The following is a 19,078-nucleotide window of genomic DNA, read 5'->3' as shown; positions in this document are numbered from 1 at the left end:
CACACACACACACACACACAACAGGAGTTATAAGGCTAATGGGCATTCAGTCAGTTAGCTAGTTAGTATCCATTTCAAACAGGACAGTGGTAACAACAGTAGGTTACGGACAATTTTAAGTTTTAGATTTTAAATAGGCTATAGTGGGAGCAACAGGACAGTCAGATGTTGCTGATTTTACTACAGAGTAGGGCGGATTGTAGGGTAGCAAACATCGACGGAAAAGTTTTCAACACTGCAGGTTACCTGGTGTAATGTTTTTCAGCTAAAAAGAAACATGGTCTGACTCCTACCTAACTATATGTGACCCGTGGTAGGTACCTATTTAAAATAGGACAGAGCCGTAGGCGCACAGTCAGTTTAAAAGAGTTTAATTTTTAATACAAAATAAAAGAAACAGTGTAACAGCAGCACCTAAAAACAATTAAAAACGTTACCTTATTAAAAAACGATAAAACTGTGCGATTGCCCGTGAGACGGGACGAGCGCTGCGGGGAACCGTTTAAAAACAAATCGACATAGCACACAGGTTAAACATGGACGGCAACTCACACATGACCCCAAATGGGTAAAACACTATAGAAAAAAAAGTCAAAATCTTCAGTGCCGTCTTCACTCGGGCCCACCGCTGTGCATGCAAAAGCGGGGAGACAAAAAAAGGATTTGTTTTCCCTGCAGCGCCTTCACCGTCTGCGACAATATATATATATATATATATATATATATATATAAATAAAGGGGTTAAAATACTCAAAGGATCAATATCTGTGGTGCCTACTGATACAGAAAAAGTAAAACCAAAAACCAAAACCATCGACAGCCGCAGCAGTCAGTCTGTCGGCTTACACCAGTTTAAAACAAATTAAAACACACTGATGTGTCGGGTCCTTTGCCCGCAGCCAGAAATCCACCTGGCAAAGCAGCAGCTCGGTACTCTGTGAATAAAAGACAGGAGATCACTAGCTGGACAATAAAACACAGGAATATTCCTCCACTGAATTGGTTTTGTTACCTGTCCACAAGTTCGTGTCACACCCTAATAAATGTGGGTCAGTGGCGATGAAGTCCACTATACCGTTCTCACGGGAGCAATGTTTCCCACCTACAAGGGTGCAAATAACTGTAAACCTCTGCCAACAGCCAGAGCTCAAGTGGTACATTTTTGTGTAACCTACCGTTCTAACAGAAGTTTAGGGGAAGGACGCGTATCAGACTTTCATAGTTAAGAAACACCAACTTGCCCAACTCGGACCAAGCACTCGCAGCTTCAGGTTTGCAAAGGAATACCCAATTGCCCACACCTGCGCTTATGAAAGGAGCGAAGACCCGCTCCGCCCACCAGGGGCGGTCCCAAATCTCCAGGTCTCACCTGTCACATATATAAAGAGTAACTGAAGGTTAAATGCAGCTAACATGTCCAGGCACTTACACCTCCGCTCTGCTGCGTCTCAGCCACAATCGCTCTGGCAGCAAGGGCAGTGTTGCCAACTCCTCAGTAAGGAAAATCGCTATTGGTTGTCCTAAAAGTCGCTAGAAGTCGCTCAATGATGTCATCGCCTAATTTGCATAATTGGTCATGCTAATAATTGTAACCTACATTGTTGGAGAGAGAAATAACATCGTGGAAGAGACAACGTGAGTAAAAAACGTCCTAAATGCATTTAGAATTTATTTAGAACTAGAAATTTAATTTATTTTAGCAATTATTGTTTTTTTTAATGTCACAATTCCAATTCGCACAGATGGCTCATCTGCTCACAGACCAGAGGAGGTGAGAAAATGCATTTTTAAGGAGCTCCATTCATCCTCGAGTTCACATGGTGAGAATGGTTATATGTTTATGTCCTCATAAAAGAAACCAAAGAGCTCATCATTTGACCTTCAGTACAGAGTTTAGCTCATTAGTCTCTGCTCTTTTGTGATGTCACTTCCAGCTGCTCTGACCTCTAAATAGCCTTTTCTTCCTCTCAGTCTGCTTTCTGATTCAAACACTCACCTGTCTACGCCTGAGCTCATTACATCAGCTGGTCTTGACCTTTGGCCACGCCCTCTGGTTTTTTTACACCTCTTTTCTGTGATTCTCCTTTCCTTGTAGAAATCATTTCTAAACCGTGGCTTTAAGAAGAGATGCGAAGTTTCTAAGAAGAGGAAGATCATATTTATTTAAACCATCACTACAACTGAAAAGCAGAACATGTGACTTTATACAGAGCAATAATTCATGAGCAGAGCCTAAGGTGGCGAGAGAACTGAGTTGTGACTCTCAGGTAGAAAGGTAACCTTTATCTAGTTGATCCAGAGAAAAACGGACTCTGTATGATCATTCAGCTGTTGATCTCCTCCTCCAGATGTTGATCCCTTCCTGCAGGTGTTGATCTCCTTCTGCACGTGATCCATCATGGCTTGTCAGCGTCTTCGTGTCATCTTTTAGCTCCAGTTTGTTCTCCGCCTGACATAAAGTTCTGCGCAGACACTCACTCGGGTATGCAGCGCCTCCTCCCTATATCTGCCTCCTCCCCGTCCTCAGCATGGTCTCGCTGGACACAGTTTGCGGTGCTCTGTTGTTCTCTGGTCAGCTGATCCACAGCGGCATTCACGGCAGCTCGGACCAGCGTGTAAGCCATCTGAAGCAGCTGCTGCTCGCTGTGGTCAAAACCGAGGAGGTGGAGGATAAGCTGGATAAGGTGGGGATAAGGTGAGGAAGAGCTGCCCTCCCAGCACTCCTCCTCCTCTTCCTCCTCCCTCTCCTGGGGGCAGAGCTCAATTCGAATGAACGGACCGTTTGCCGGTGCCTGAAGGGAGGAGGAGAAGGCCTGGAATGAGCTCTGAAGCTTCTTATGGAGGAATGACCCAGCGTCCGCAGAGTCACTGAAAACCTTGAGTGGTCTCCCCACGGTGATGTCATCGACCTCACCAACTCTTTGGAAGGTCTCTGGTCGATGTTCCTTCACCTCCTCATACATTTCTCCTGCTGCTGGTTCTCCTGGATTCCCAGTTGCAGCTCGATCCTGTGCCGCCTCCACGCTAGTCTCCACTATGACAGTTTCCTGAACAGTGTCCGTCTGAGCCACTCCCACCGCCACCATGTCTTCCTGTGGGCGCCTATTTCTTCCTCTGATGAAGAACCTGTGCAGCTTTTTCTGGGCCTCCCCCTGCACCTCCTCCCTCTGCTGGTATGATGAATTCCTGGACTTCCTGAACTTTGGCCATGCCCTCTTGTTAGCTCTCTTGTCCTGTGACTGAGGCTCCACCTCTGAATCGTGCTGCTGCTCTGGTTGTTTCTCGACTTTCTTCTGTATACTTCTGATGCAAATGAGCTCCGAGGAGAACCTCCTCCACCACCTGCACCTCCTCCTGTTTCTGCAGTGCCCCCTGCAGGTTCCTGTGGGTGGGGGCCTCTCCCTCCAATCCACTGAATTTTTTGAGGTCAGCTCCTCTTTCAACTGTGGTGTCTGAATGTCTCACCGTGGTTTCATTTTCCACCACCTCCAGTGGCTCCTCCCCCTCACTCCTGCTCCGGGTTTTTCCTAGCAGCAGCATGTTCAGAGGACCCCTTAGCTTCCTTTTCAGGCTGACGCTCTCCGCTCGCCCCACGTTTTCTCCGCCCTTCATCGCCATTGAAGGAAAATGTTTCCTGAAAGCGTCTGTCAAACCCTGCACATAGATTCATCAGCAGCAGGTTATTAAAGTCACACACATACACACACACACACACACAAACAGACACACTGAATCCTGAATTAGATTATACAGTCAGTATTTGGGGAAATTAAATTATTTTAAAGATCAATGACTGAGTAACAGCTGAGACGCTGTGCTGCTGGGGTTAACTGTCTATCACAGCTGAGTGGGGTGAAGGTGTGAGGAGCGAACATCAGCTGACCATCCACAGGTAGGTCCGGGCGCTCACCTGATTCTTCTTCCACCTCCTTGGGTGAACCAAGGAGGGTGAACAACCCAAAGCTGTTGCGTGAGGCGACAAAAACAAGTCTGACCCATGAAACTGAGGGGACAAGAAGGAGGCCTGTGAGGAGCTGTCCTGCTGCTCCTCTGGCTCACCTCCACCTCTGAGGAGTTCAGCCATCATCGCCTGCTTGAGGTGAGTCAGTGCAATTCAGGTACACCCTCACAGACACTTCCAGTTGGCCTCAGACTCCAAGTGTTTACATCATGACAGGAAGTTTCTCCAAGATGGCGCCACGTATGGATGCCCTGGTGCTTCAGTGCGTTACTTCTGTTTTGTTTTTGTGCATAACTTCTGTGTCTGGGCACTCCTCTGGATATTCTTACACCAGAGAAGAGCTTCTTAACTACAGGACTACAACACCTGTGGATTTACTTCCGATATTTGTCACATCTGCGGCAGATTTACTGGAGACTCTGATCAGGAAAGTGAGACGCTGAAGGAGAGGAAAGCGAACCGGCGCTCTCGTGCGTCTGAGGAGACGTGGACTGCGAACTGCTCTTCCTGGGATCTTCCTTTCCAACGTACGCTCACTCAGGAATAAGATGGACGAGCTGGCCCTGATGAGAAGCATGAACAGAGACTTAGCCTCCTCCTGTGTCTTATGTTTTACGGAGTCATGGCTCTGTGAGGACATCCCGGACTGCGCTCTCAAGCTGGAGGGTTTTCATCTGCTGCATGCGGACCGGCAGGCCTCTCTCTCTGGTAAGACCACAGGTGGAGGTGTCTGCTTCTACATTAATAGTGGCTGGTGCACAGATGTAACAGTGATTGCTCAGCACTGCTCTTCCTCTCTGGAATACCTTTTTATTCACTGCAAACCGTTTTTTCTCCGCGGGACTTTGCTTCATTCATCTTGGCCGCTGTTTACATCCCGCCAGATGTGGATGTGCAGGCAGCTCAGTGCGCACTCACGGAGCAGATACTGCACATGGAGCGGACATTCCCGGACTCTCTCATCTTTGCTCTTGGGGACTTTAACAAAGCCAATCTGAGCCATGAGCTTCCGAAATATAAGCAGTATATTAAATGCCCGACCAGAGAGGAGGGGACATTAGACCATTGTTACAGCACGATCAGCGGGGCCTATCGTGCGGTGCCCCGCGCTTCACTCGGACTTTCTGACCACGTCATGATCCACCTGATCCCCGTGTACAGACAGAGGCTGAAGCTCTCCAAACCTGTCGTGAGGACTAAAAAACTGTGGAGCAACGAGGCTGTGGAGGAGCTTCGCACGTGTTTGGAGTCTACAGACTGGGACACAATGAAGGCTGCTTCTAACAGCTTGGATGAGTTTACGGACACTGTCACCTCCTATATCCACTTCTGTGAGGACAGCATTGTGCCATCACACACCAGGGTGAGGTATAACAATGACAAACCCTGGTTTACTCCTAAACTCAAAAAGGTGTGGCTGGAAAAGAGAAAGGTGTTCAGAAGCGGAAACAGGGACTGCTACAAAGAGGCCAAGTACAGGTTCACTAAAGAAGTGGACGTTGCTAAACATCAGCACTCTGAGAAGATGCAGCAGCAGATCTCAGCCTCTGTGTGGAAAGGTTTTAGGAATATCACCAACTACAAGCCTAAAACCCCCCACTCCACTGATGACTTGCTCTTGGCCAACACCCTTAACGACGTTTACTGCCGTTTTGACGAGCCATCAGGCAGCCTTCACACCTCCAACGGCCCCAACAAAAGAGACACTTTGGACACTCGTTCCCCCACCTCTCCCCCCTCCACAGAGCCATCACCACCTTCAAACACTTCACCTACAACACCCCCCTCCTCACCCCACACAAAGGAGGATTTCACACCACCTCCTCCTACCACTACTCTTCATATTCATGAAGCAGATGTGAGGAAGCAGTTTAAGAGTCTGAATGCTCGAAAAGCTCCTGGCCCAGACGATGTGTCTCCTGCCACCCTCAGACACTGTGCAAACGAGCTGGCCCCAGTGTTTTCTGGCATTTTCAACTCCTCACTGCAGGCATGTCATGTGCCTGCCTGCTTCAAGTCCTCTACCATAATCCCTGTCCCCAAGAAACCTAGGATCACTGGACTAAATGACTACAGACCTGTGGCTCTGACATCTGTGGTCATGAAGTCATTTGAGCGCCTGGTTCTCTCCTACCTCAAGACCCTCACGGCCCCCCTCCTGGACCCCCTGCAGTTTGCATACAGAGCCAACAGGTCTGTAGATTCCGCCATCAACATGGCTCTACACTTCATCCTGCAGCATCTGGACTCCCCAGGAACCTACGCCAGGATCCTGTTTGTGGACTTCAGCTCTGCCTTCAACACCATCCTTCCAGACCATCTCCGAGGCAAGCTTTCCCAGATGAATGTGCCTGATCCCATCTGCCGGTGGATCACTGACTTCCTGACGGACAGGAAGCAGCATGTGAGGCTGGGAAAGAATGTCTCAGACTCCCGGACCATCAGCACCGGCTCCCCTCAGGGCTGTGTTCTTTCTCCTCTGCTCTTCTCCCTGTACACCAACTGCTGCACCTCCACCCACCAGTCTGTCAAGCTAATCAAGTTTGCAGATGACACCACCGTTATTGGACTCATCTCAGACGGGGATGAGTCTGCCTACAGGAGGGAGGTTGAACGTCTGGTGTCCTGGTGCAGCCACAACAACCTGGTGCTGAATGCCCAGAAGACAGTGGAGATTATTGTGGACTTCAGGAAGCACACAGCCCCACTCCCCCCCATCATCCTGACTGACACCCCCATCACCTCTGTGGACTCGTTCCGCTTCCTGGGTACCACCATCACCCAGGACCTGAAGTGGGAGCCTACCATCACCTCCGTCATTAAGAAAGCCCAGCAGAGGATGTACTTCCTGAGGCAGCTGAAGAAATTCAACCTGCCAACACGGACGATGATGCAATTCTACACTGCAATCATCGAGTCCATCCTCACCTCCTCCATCACCGTGTGGTACGCTGGAGCCACTATCAGGGACAAACAGAGACTGCAGCGTGTTGTGCGCTCTGCTGAGAAGGTGATTGGCTGCAGACTCCCATCTCTGCAGGACCTGTACACCTCCAGGACACTGGGGCGTGCAGCTCGGATCTCAGCTGACCCTTCTCACCCTGGACACAATCTGTTTGACTTGCTCCCCTCAGGCAGGAGGCTCCGGTCCATTCGCACCAGAACCTCTCGCCATAAGAACAGTTTCTTCCCCTCTGCTGTTGGACACATGAACAATAACCGTATGACTGTTCCCACCACTAACACATGACCCTACGCTGTGTTCACTGCATCATTCCATGTTTGCACTGATCACCACCTGCATTCATGTATATATCTATCTACTTAGCACTTTTAATTCTTATTCTTATTTTTATTTTTATATCTATTTAAGCGTTTATGACAGTATGTTTGCACTAAGCACTGCAGCAATTTCCTAATGTTGTAAACCTGCTCAACATTTGGCAATAAAACCCTTTCTGATTCTGATTCTGAAGTTCCAGTCAGCTGATCACTCTTCAATAACCTGCTGCCTCCAAAATAAACTTCCTCTTCCTCTAATGGAAACCACCTGCTGGCTGATGACATCATCAGGCATGCAGTGATGATATCATCAGGCAGGTATGAACATGAAAGAACATGATGAATGAACAGATGAGTTCTCACCTGGGTGCTTCCTGCTGATCGGATCTGTTTCTCTCGGATTCATCAGGAAACACCGAGCACATCTCTCTCCTCGCTGCCACCAGCACTGTGCCTCCCCAACCACACTGATTGATGCTTTTTTCTTTTACACAAATTGCTTCTTTGTTAAAGCGATGGTACGTGGGCGGGGGAGGGGGAAGGAAACAGAAGCTTTCGTGTCCTGTAATCAGGTTTGTGTCATCAGGAGGTCCAATCACCAAATAGCTCTGTATAACGATGCCTACACGTGTTTGTCCATAGACACGGTGTCAGTAAAGTTTTCAATAAACACACAACTCTTAAACAGGTGAGTCATAGAAGCATCCTCCCTCCGTACCGGTGTCATGAATGAGGAAAGAGACCAATCAGTTTGTTTCAGGTTGTATGCATGACTCAGCCCTGCCTCTGCTGGACACCAGAGGAACTGCAGGTGTGGGGCTGCATCCTCTTCCCTAAAACCCCTTCTATAACATACGTGTTTCCTTCTACTTCTCCGAACATCTGCTGGACATTCAACACCGAAACACACGACTGTAGCAGCATGGCTGCTACACCTTACTGTAATCACATTACAGTTACTATTACTAGTGTGACACTGGTTCTTCAGGAATCTGAAACAGTATTAAAATAAAGGTTTAACAAAACACAAAGACTTGATGAAACGTGACTGCAGAGTAACATCACTGTCACATCCAGTTTCACTTAATGGCAGCAGAGTTTGACTCTTTAAACGTTTCAGTCAGCTGATGGTTTTAGAGCAGCATTACCATCACAATGGAAATGACAGAAACCATGGAGACCTGAACAACATCACACTTAAAAACATCCAAGGTGAGTTTCATCAGCTTTTTGTGATTTCAAACAGTTAAAATGCTTCTGGAGCTGTTTTCAAACTGCTTTATTTTGACAGGATGTACTGCTACTGAAGTACTTCCTGTTACAAACACGAATGTTCATCTGTGTTTGATGATGATGGGAAGAAAAGCTCAGCATTTTACCTGCAATTAGCAGTCTGCACTAATCCTGAACAAGACACTTTAATGAGGAACCTGCAGAGAGCACAAAGCCACACATCATATGAAACAGGAAATAACAATGAAAAGATGAACTGAAAGGAGAAATACTGAGTTTAAACATGAGGAGATGCTCACTTTGTTTAAGGGATTGATTGATTGATCAGCGTTTCAGTTGTGATTGATATCTAAGGCTCAGGTGAGAAGTCACCATCTCCAAACAGCCGCAGAGCGAAGTCATCGAGTCCATCAGCTGTTCAGACCCGTTTCAGTCACACTGTGGCACCGCATCATTGATCCTTGATCAGTTACTGATCTGCCACAAGCTCTCTGTAAGAATACATCCATCTGTTGCCAAGCAACAGCACGCTGACCAATCAGATCACCTGACAGGTGAGTGCCAAGAGACTGTCAGGAACCTTCATTCAGTCCTTCACTGAGGCAAAGTATTCTGCAAAACAGACTGCATCTTGTGTCGCCCTGACAGTAAGGAGTGTGATCAAATCTGTGGCATCACCTTTGACCCCGTAACGATGCGGACTGATGAAAAATCTATTTTTATTTTTAAAATCTCGAGTCAAAGCAGTTAAACTGGAATCTGAATTTTCCCACAATGCCTCTCTGCTCACCTGGCTGCTAAGCTCTCTGTTGACTCCTGCAGGTCAGATTCTGGCAGGGCACAAAGAATGCTCTTCTGCAGACCAATCAGCAATCAATCAGTACGCAGCAAACTCAATAATCACCTCTGTGATAAACAGCTGATGTCACTAACAGGTTACTCTGGTTAATCAATAATCAATCTCAGTATTGGTTGATCGGTATTAGGGCTGGACTGAAAATCTGGTATACCGGGCATTTTCCCACTGTGCTGATGCATGTTTGGGCTGCTGCTAACTGCTAACAGCTGAAGTGTGTTGCATGCTGCGGTGCAACCCAGCAACATCCACGCCGAGCCGATTAAAACATGTTCCAAAATCAATAATAAAAAAGAATGAAAAGCACACACGAGAGCTTTGATCTGATTAGTGAAAAAAAACATTTATTTACAAAACTTTATTGTTGTATCCATGAAAAACAGATGCCGTTTACAAAAACATGTTGACACTGAACTTCCTGTTTGCTTTTTTACAGCAAAACACAGAAATAAGACGACGGCACGACAGTCACACACGATCAATAATCATCAACACCTTATCATCAATGAGCGCTGGTCACGTGACACCGAAAGGAACAGCAGAGACCACCAATTTCCCTCTGGCCGGTGGAAACTTTCAAAGTAAAAGGTTTACAATGGAATTGAGATCAACTCCTTTAAAATAAGAGGTTTAAAATGCAAGACTATTGCCCCCTTCACAATAAGAGGTTTAAAATGCAAGATTGGTGCTCCTTCAAAATAAGTTTAGAATAGAACATATTGATTTCTTCAAAATAAGAGGTTTAAAATACAAGATAGGACCACTGCAAAATGAAAAGATTCAAATGCAAAAGCGTACAATTCCTTCAAAAACTAAAAAATAAATAAATTAAATATAACATTTAAAATAATGTTTAAAATGAACAAACATCAAATCCTTCAAAATAAAAAGGTTTAAATGCAACAGAATGTCACTCCTTCAAAATAAATGTATTTCAAATGCACTAAACTATGACTCCTTCAAAATAAAATGTTTAGAACATATAGGAGCATAACCATTTCAAAATAAAATGTAAAAGTTAATAGGGCATTCCAACAAAATATTTCAAACACTGGCAGTAACTTTTTTAAAATAAAATTCAGATCGTGCTTTTTTGTTGGCTTTTGTTTTTTAGACTGTTAAAAGATTTTAGTTTTTCACAGTTTTATGATAAATATAAAAAAGATTGAATAGTTTTAAAACTTTATTTAAAAATGTAAATAAAAAATGTGCCCCTGTGGGCGTAGGCTGGGAACCAGCGAGAGTCCTGACCCACAGATTGGGACACGTTTATTTTCCCACCTGTCCTTTCTGTCTTTTTTTGTGCTTGCCTTTGTTCGAGTCAGATGGAAGAAACTGTTGAATGGTCCTTTAAATGAAGTTAAACCATCAGCTGCTTTTTAATCCCAACTCCGTGTAAGAGCACCCTCAGTGTAATCCTCCCATCTGTGTGTGAGCGCCCGTTTAAGCTCACTTCTTCCTGATTGAACAGCTTCTGGAAGCCCGCTGAGGGGCAACACCTCAATCAGAGATTTTTCTACAGGGACTAATTTTTACCTCGGTAAAATGCAACATCTCACGCTGTAAGCTCTTTAGCAGAAACTAAAGAAAAGCAGAACAGAGGCAGGATGAAGTTAAGAGCTTTCGGATCTGCTCAATTTGGCAGAAAATGACTGACATTAGGTCGTGGCTTTGATCTGAACCGTTAGCTCTGCCTCTGTGTCTTTGGTGCTGCATACTGAGGTTAGTGGGTGTGAGCCGCTTCAGCGAAGAGGTCCAATAAAAACCTGGTTTAACCCTGGCTAATCTCAATGACAGGTCATCATTATTGAACCTGCAGAGGTCCGAGAACCCAGGTGGCTTCAGGTCATTTCTGCCAGTACGTTTCTGTAGCTGCTGCCTTCTTCTCCTTGTCCTGTTGACTGTTAGCTGGGTGTAAATTCACTGCACTGGCAGATATCCATTCAAACCTCTGAGGATGTCACTCCTTTTCAGGGTACTCGGGATCTTCTCAAAGCTCTGTGTAGCATTGGAAAACCTTCAGAAGCAAAATCTGAACGTTTCAAGCTCCTCCAAAGAGATCTGTTCGTCCTAACCAGGACACTGTCTTGTGTTTCCTGCATGTTCTGATCTGCATGTTTTTGTTGTATTCCATCTGATAACGTTTGTAACTCTGTGGTGATAAACTTTCTGCCGATGCTGAGGCACAGAGCGCACAGAGGTCGCCAACTTCCTGCAGAGTCAACCACTACAGACTTCATGTGGCCTTCAGATTAGAGACCTTTATGGAATGGGTTTCCATGGTGACCATTTGTATAATAAGCCTTACATCACAAAGGGCAATGAAGGCGTCACATGCAGTGGAGTAAAGCACAATGCCACTAAACTCTAGAGCAGTGAAGACATGTTCGCTGGAGTGACCAATCACGTTTCTCTATCTGGCACTCTAATGGATGAGTCTAGGTTCAGTGGTTACCGGGACAAATGTAAAGCTTGGTGGGGGGATTATGGTGTGAGTGTGCTTTTCAGGACTTGGACTCCGCCCCTTAGTTCTATTGAAGTAACTCTTATTAGTCATATGCAGAGGAGTGAATACGTTTAACAGTACAGTGTTATTTACTGAAGTCTGCACTGTAGTTTTGTTTCTTTGTGGACAACACTAAAAGGACAGAAACAAGAAGCCTCGTACTCTCTTTCTGACGATGAACATTGACAAAAGACTAACTCAAACTTTACATGTAAGGTGTACGGCGCTTAGTCGTTATTTGTCACTGAGAGGGTTTACTGCTGTACATTTTAGTCCTAAACCTGTGTGGCAAGATGGAGGGAAAGAAAACGTGAGTAAAAGAATAAAACTGGAAGGAGAACTGACACGATTTCCACTGAAAGATCCAAAAACCAGGGGAAGATTATCCTGAGTGTGACATCTGCCAGATTTAAATCCAGTTTTTGGTTTGGACCTGTTCTCATAACTTGTAGATTACACCTTGTACATACGACACTCTGACACCAAATGACAGAAATCTGAGTAGTTCGCTTTTTGTAGTTTGCACATGTCAGTGCATCCACAGAAAGGCTCTGACATCACAGATCGCTCTGACATCACAGTGCTCACTATCTCCTCTTCCTCACAGTCCTCTCAGACTCGGATGGGCTTCACTGTTGGCTGCTTTCAGGTTTAGAGTCTCTGGCAGCTCAATTTCAGAGAAGGAAATACAAAGCAGTGACATGAATGACAGGAAGTGACATTAGTCAAAGTACTGATGTATCATTAATCTCTGATTAATCTGCTGATTAATCAACGAATCATGTAATCAGAGTCCAGAAACTTGTTCAACATGCACAAATCAGCAAATGTTTCAAACCGGAGAAACAGTTCCCAATCAATTAATTATTAATCATCAATCAGTCAGGTTTTCCCGACGTTTCTGAGCATCAAACAGTCCGACCTGCTGACCTCAGCACCTCATGATCACATCACTGGATTAAACACAGACACTCCCAAACAGGTACAGACCAAACACTCAGAACACCACCACCTGCGGAAATTACTATTCCGTCCAATCACATCCCTCATAACAGATGGCATCACTCAACCGGAACGCCGTCCACACTCTCCTGGGAGATCTCAGAGTCCAGGGAGTAGCAGGAGCTGCCATTGTCCTGAGTGTCCCTGTTGGGCTCCTCAGAGAGAGCTATGGGGGTGCCCACTGAAGCTCCACCCCCAGCCCCTCCCCCAGGCTCAGCAGCACTGTCGCAGAAGTGGGCGGAGGCCTGGAAGAGCTGGCTGCAGAGGCGATTGTAGCGGTGGTAGCGGGACGGCTTGCCTGTGTGGGTGTACATGTGCTCCTGCAGCTGGCTCTTGTGGGAGAAGCGTAGGCTGCAGACGGCGCAGGCAATCTTACGTTTGCGTGAGTGCAGGGAGGGAGCAGGGCTACTCCCCCCTCCTCCACTCCCACCACCTCCTCGGCTCCGCCTCAGCTCAGCAGCCAGCTGGTTGGCTAGCGCCTGGCTCTGTCTCAGAGCTTCCTCCAAACATCCTGCATCCAGCTGCTCCTGGGTTCCTGGAGGACCCTCCTCTAGGCCGGCTTCCAGCTCGCCACCCTGTGACAGCCCCTCCATGAGACGGGCGGGGTCGAGGGCGTGGCTGAACAGGTGCTCCCGCAGGCCCTCTGGGGAGGAGCAGCGCTCTCCACAGCGGGGACAGAGCAGCACTAGCGGCCGGTCTTTGAACAGGAGGCCCTGAATAGGACTGCTGTCCTGAATTGGAGACCCTGCACCTGGACCCTCTTCGCCGTCCTCCTCCTCCTCTAAGCGTTCCTGCTTGATATGGGTAGTTGAGATGTCAGAATCGTCTCCGGATGCCACAGAGCAACGTAGCGCTGAGGCCTGATGGTCCGATGATACCCCCTCCAGTCCGACAGCAAGGGACAGCTGGGAGTGAGACCGGGCCCCTCGGTCAGAGGACCGCCCATCCTCGGCCCCGCGGGACACCGTGGTGGTCTTGGGGACTCCGGGTCCCTCCTTGCTGGCCAGCTGGGAAGAGATCTGAATGCCATAGAGGTTGGACATGCGGACCACGTTGTTAGCAGTCTCAGCAGCACCCTCACCAGTTTTGCGGCACAGCTGGTAGGCGTGAAGGAACTTAATGCCCTCCTGCAGCCGGCTCTGGTCCACCGGCTGTTTGGGACACATACCGGTGTACATGATGTGCAACAGGTAGCTGAAGACGTCCGGCTGGATGTCCGTGGGCTGGATCTTTATACACTCGCTGGGGACACAGAGAGACATGAGGTCAGCACCTCGGAAAAAAACAGCATGTGAATCCTGATGTTTTGGATCGATGTTCTCCTGAAGGTTTGGACCAAAGTTTTGTTCCTCTATTCTGGCTTACAGGATCCAGATCCTGAAATTTGTTCTCTGGAATAAAGGAACAAACACCGGTACAAGCCTTCGGGCAGGCACGCCGTCCACACTCTCCTGTGTTTAAGACATTATTCTAGTCTTAAACACATTTAGGGCTGATCAATCATTATTGAATTTTTATTACCATTTGATTGCTTCTTAAAAATTATGAAAAAAAAAATTGGGATAAAACATTAAATTTCATTCATTGTTTTTTTGGTGTGTTACAAATCAAACACACCACTGTTCACCTAAAAGGTAAGGCCAAATAAAGGGTCCTCACATGTCCTCACAGTGCATCTGTTTGTAGCTGACAGCTAGCCACTTTTTGACCAGTCAAGCTCCAAGTTTGTAGTTAACGCTAACATTCGGTTTGGTTGTGGAGAGCAAATCCAATCCTGAGCTGTCTTTCTCATGGCTAATCTTAGCTAACACTAACATGCCTGCTGACAACTAGTAAAATCCTGTCTTTAATGGATAAGGTTGGCCAGTTTGTCCAAATTCCCAAGGCTGATCTATTTGCAGCTGCATGGTTTCAGACAAGCAAACCCTCTTTGGGTTCATGCCGCACTGCTAACTCACAGCTAGGTGGCTAACAGCAGGTCATCTGGTAACGTTTTCATGACAGGATCGACGCAGAGACTGTCACCGGCTGGTTAGTGAAGTCCTTTTCATCACTGCCGTCACGATGACAGCAAGCGGCAGATCTGACTGAAGAACGTACGTTTAGTACACCCCAGATAATCCTCCTCTCTGACCTGGAACCCAACACGGTTGAGAAAGCCAACAAATTTATCAGGACAAAGGATTCAAGGGTCAGAGGAGTCACCACCTGCTGGGCATTTAAAAGAATTCAGGTTCTCAGAAAACATGCCTATTTTTTATCCTACCTGCACTTGTGTGATGACCCAAAGCACAAGTGTATAACTAACTTCTACTCAGGTAAAGAGGTCACACGCCGCTGTCTCACCCCTCACCTGGACTGGTGGATGAAGATCATCTTGAAGTAGTTGGAGAAGGCAGCCAGCACAGCGCGGTGAGCTTTGAAGTAGACGTTTCCGATGGCGACGGTGCAGTCACACAGGAAACCAAATTCCCTCTGCACGTTGAGCTGCTGCAGCAGGAAGAGGCTGTGCGACGACACCTCCATGACACCGTCTGAAACACAAACCCGAGCCCATGAAGTTCACATTATGACCTCCATCATCACTGCTCACACACATACATTTAACATACAAACTTATTAATGTGCAACAGGATGGAGGATGTCTTGAAGAGGTTCAGAGAAGGTCAGAGGAACTTCACTGTGACCCTGAGCAGAGGATCCGCTGTGGTGATAGAAGATGAAATACAGTGGGGCAAAAAAGTATTTAGTCAGCCACCGATTGTGCAAGTTCCCCCACTTAAAATGATGACAGAGGTCAGTAATTTGCACCAGAGGTACACTTCAACTGTGAGAGACAGAATGTGAAAAAAAAATCCATGAATCCACATGGTAGGATTTGTAAAGAATATATTTGTAAATTAGGGTGGAAAATAAGTATTTGGTCACCTCAAACAAGGAAAATCTCTGGCTCTCACAGACCTGTAACGTCTTCTGTAAGAAGCTTTTCTGTCCCCCACTCGTTACCTGTATGAATGGCACCTGTTTGAACTCATCATCTGTATAAAAGACACCTGTCCACAGCCTCAAACAGTCAGACTCCAAACTCTGCCATGGCCAAGACCAAAGAGTTTTCGAAGGACACCAGGAAAAGTATTGTAGACCTGCACCAGACTGGGAAGAGTGAATCTACAATAGGCAAGCAGCTTGGTGTGAAAAAATCAACTGTGGGAGCAATCATCAGAAAATGGAAGACATACAAGACCACTGATAATCTCCCACGCAAGATCTCATCCCGTGGGGTCAAAATGATCATGAGAACGGTGAGCAAAGATCCCAGAACCACACGGGTGGACCTGGTGAATGACCTGCAGAGAGCTGGGACCAAAGTAACAAAGGTCACCATCAGTAACACACTACAACGGCAGGGAATCAAATCCCGCAGTGCCAGACGTGTTCCGCTGCTGAAGCCAGTGCATGTCCAGGCCCATCTGAAGTTTGCCAGAGAGCACATGGATGATACAGCAGAGGATTGTCATGTGGTCAGATGAAACCAAAGTAGAACTTTTTGGTATAAACTCAACTCGTCGTGTTTGGAGGAAGAAGAATACTGAGTTGCATCCCAAGAACACCATACCTACTGTGAAGCATGGGGGTGGAAACATCATGCTATGGGGCTGTTTTTCTGCCAAGGGGACAGGACGACTGATCCGTGTTAAGGACAGAATGAATGGAGCCATGTATCGTGAGATTTTGAGCCAAAACCTCCTTCCATCAGTGAGAACTTTGAAGATGAAACGAGGCTGGGTCTTCCAACATGACAATGATCCAAAACACACCGCCCGGGCAACAAAGGAGTGGCTCCGTAAGAAGCATTTGAAAGTCCTGGAGTGGCCTAGCCAGTCTCCAGACCTCAACCCCATAGAAAATCTGTGGCGGGAGTTGAAAGTCCGTGTTGCTCGGCGACAGCCCCAAAACATCACTGCTCTCGAGAAGATCTGCATGGAGGAATGGGCCAAAATACCAGCTACTGTGTGTGCAAACCTGGTAAAGACCTATAGTAAACGTTTGACCTCTGTTATTGCCAACAAAGGTTATGTTACAAAGTATTGAGTTGTATTTTTGTTATTGACCAAATACTTATTTTCCACCCTAATTTACGAATAAATTCTTTACAAATCCTACCATGTGGATTCATGGATTTTTTTTTCACATTCTGTCTCTCACAGTTGAAGTGTACCTCTGGTGCAAATTACTGACCTCTGTCATCATTTTAGGTGGGGGAACTTGCACAATCGGTGGCTGACTAAATACTTTTTTGCCCCACTGTATATATATCTGTGGTCGGTCAAGTCCATTGCTGCTGTGTTACCGATACTCCTGTTGCTTTAGCTCAGTAAGTACTTAATATCGAAGTGCTGAATAACGCCACAAGGTAGAGCCTTCCTGATTCTCGTGCACTGGTATTGGTCGATGTTGTAGAACAGAGCAGGGGTGCAGGTTCATTCACTAAAAGAGCTGATGAAGCTCCTCTGTTTGAGGGGGAGCCTCTTCTACCGTTCACTGCTGGAGCGTCTGGGGGACATCAGAGGAACTTCAGCTCCTACAGGGGCGCACGCGTGCCACTGTCTGGGTCCCTTGCACTTTGAAAATAGATAGGGGGCAGGGTTTAATAAGAATATTTTCTTCTTCCTGCTCCTTTTCACAGATGGTTGTAGTGCTTTTTGATAGAAAGTGTGGTTGGTTTGTTTGAATTGTTGTACCAAGTGTGAAATAAATAAATAAATGAAATGAGAAAAAAAAATCAACTTTAAGTAACTGTGTTGTCTTTAGTTGTGCTGACGTGGGAGTTTCCAATTTCATTGTACTATTGTACAAGGTATGAGTGTGCAATGACAATAAAGAGTTATTTTATCTTCAGCATCTCTCGCATACACACACGCATACACAGAAACACAAAAACACACACACAAGCACACAGACACACAAACACAGAGCAGTATAGCACATTAAGACCTGAAGAACTCTTAAGGTGTTGTTTAACCCTGTGACGTCACATTAAGTCCGTCAGGCTCACTTGGACACGCCACCTCTGACCTCAGCGAAGGTCACACCTGACACACACGCACTCATGCACGGGGAAGGGGCGGGTGTTCACATCGAACTGACCCGACCACACCGGAAACCGGACACCCGCGCGACCCAGTCACACACTAGCTCTGCGCGTGCACGTGCCGTCGCGCCCGCCACCGCGCAGCATCCTCCATCCTTCATCTCATTCATCACACGCACGTCCTCATCACCTCCGCGCACACGGGCGCGTGTTCACGCTCCCAACGCCCGGCAATCCCGTGTATGCGCGGATCCTGCACGCGCGCCGTTAATGAGCGCCTTACCGCAGAAACGAGCAGATCGTCTTCAGAATCGGCCGATTTGTTGCTGCAGAGGATCTCGCGACGAGCCGCGTCACCTCTCGCGAGAACATGGGTCAAATGGGGCAGTCACGTGAGCCGTCAGAAACGTTTGATGGCTGATCAGTAATTTAATAAACGCAGAGCAGGAAAGATGGCGTTATCGTGCCATCGATAATTTTCTGAGTATATCAGGAAAAAAAGTGAAACTGATCAGAGGCTGTCAGCCAGCAGCATAAGACCCCGACACCGTGCAGGGAGCACGATCACGTGACACAACACACACCGACACCGTGCAGCAGACAGACTCACAAACACGCTTCAGGTCTGCAGCTCAGGGACTGAACCCCATCATAATCTGTGTAATCTGAGACTCAGAGTACTCTCGGAGTGGGCCACTGTACCTCGGTTGGTGACTGAAGTAACTCATAACCTGTGTAAATATGTTTTCTTAGGCTGGTGTCCACTGAGCTGATCAGCAGTATTGATTATTACTGACCACAGCGGGTATGCTGTGAGGTGTGGTCCACATTCTTGGCAGTGAGTGGGACACGTTCCCAGTGGGTGCTGGGCTCCGCCTAGGCCGCCCTTTGTCACCGGTGATGGGCAGATTATCTGGGCGTTGCCAGCATCTTGTCTCTGCATTTTGCAGATGATGTGGTTCTGTTGGCATCATCAGGTGCTGCCTCCAGATAGCAGGCTACTTTGAAACAGACGGACTGGTGCTGCAGTGATGAGATCGTTCAGGTATGGGCCACCTCGTATATGATTGATGGGTGAGATGTTGCTGCTTCTTCAGGCGGAGTCTCCTGCTCAGCTCAGAGTTAGACCTCCTTGCTGCTCTCTGA

At 47.0% G+C, this 19,078-nt stretch overlaps 1 protein-coding gene and 1 long non-coding RNA gene across 7 annotated transcripts; both read right to left on the bottom strand.

Annotated features, from left to right (window-relative positions):
* Positions 1-405: 405 nt before the first annotated feature.
* LOC113037493 (uncharacterized) lies at positions 406-1,345 on the bottom strand. Its single transcript, XR_003274628.1, has 3 exons — positions 1,176-1,345; positions 1,013-1,102; positions 406-935 (listed from the first exon to the last, which is right to left on the bottom strand). It is a non-coding gene; the product is annotated as an uncharacterized LOC113037493 (long non-coding RNA).
* Positions 1,346-10,493: 9,148 nt separating this feature from the next.
* On the bottom strand, positions 10,494-18,785 carry zbtb25 (zinc finger and BTB domain containing 25). Of its 6 annotated transcripts, XM_026194616.1 has the most exons (4): positions 15,802-15,818; positions 15,453-15,544; positions 15,194-15,374; positions 10,494-14,082 (listed from the first exon to the last, which is right to left on the bottom strand). In XM_026194616.1, the coding sequence occupies exons 3-4, from the start codon at positions 15,364-15,366 to the stop codon at positions 12,900-12,902; spliced, it is 1,356 nt and encodes a 451-aa protein (XP_026050401.1). In that variant the 5' UTR covers positions 15,367-15,374; positions 15,453-15,544; positions 15,802-15,818; the 3' UTR covers positions 10,494-12,899. The 6 variants fall into 6 exon arrangements, with proteins under 6 accessions (XP_026050401.1, XP_026050399.1, XP_026050398.1 ...); XM_026194614.1 differs by lacking the exons at positions 15,453-15,544; positions 15,802-15,818 and adding an exon at positions 18,730-18,785; XM_026194613.1 differs by lacking the exons at positions 15,453-15,544; positions 15,802-15,818 and adding an exon at positions 18,635-18,684.
* Between the last annotated feature and the right edge of the window lie 293 nt (positions 18,786-19,078).

Source organism: Astatotilapia calliptera, chromosome 15, assembly GCF_900246225.1.
Source record: "Astatotilapia calliptera chromosome 15, fAstCal1.2, whole genome shotgun sequence".
Taxonomy (NCBI): Eukaryota; Metazoa; Chordata; class Actinopteri; order Cichliformes; family Cichlidae; genus Astatotilapia; species Astatotilapia calliptera.
Note: the sequence above shows the minus strand (reverse complement) of the source record. Positions and strands in the feature narration are given on the sequence as shown.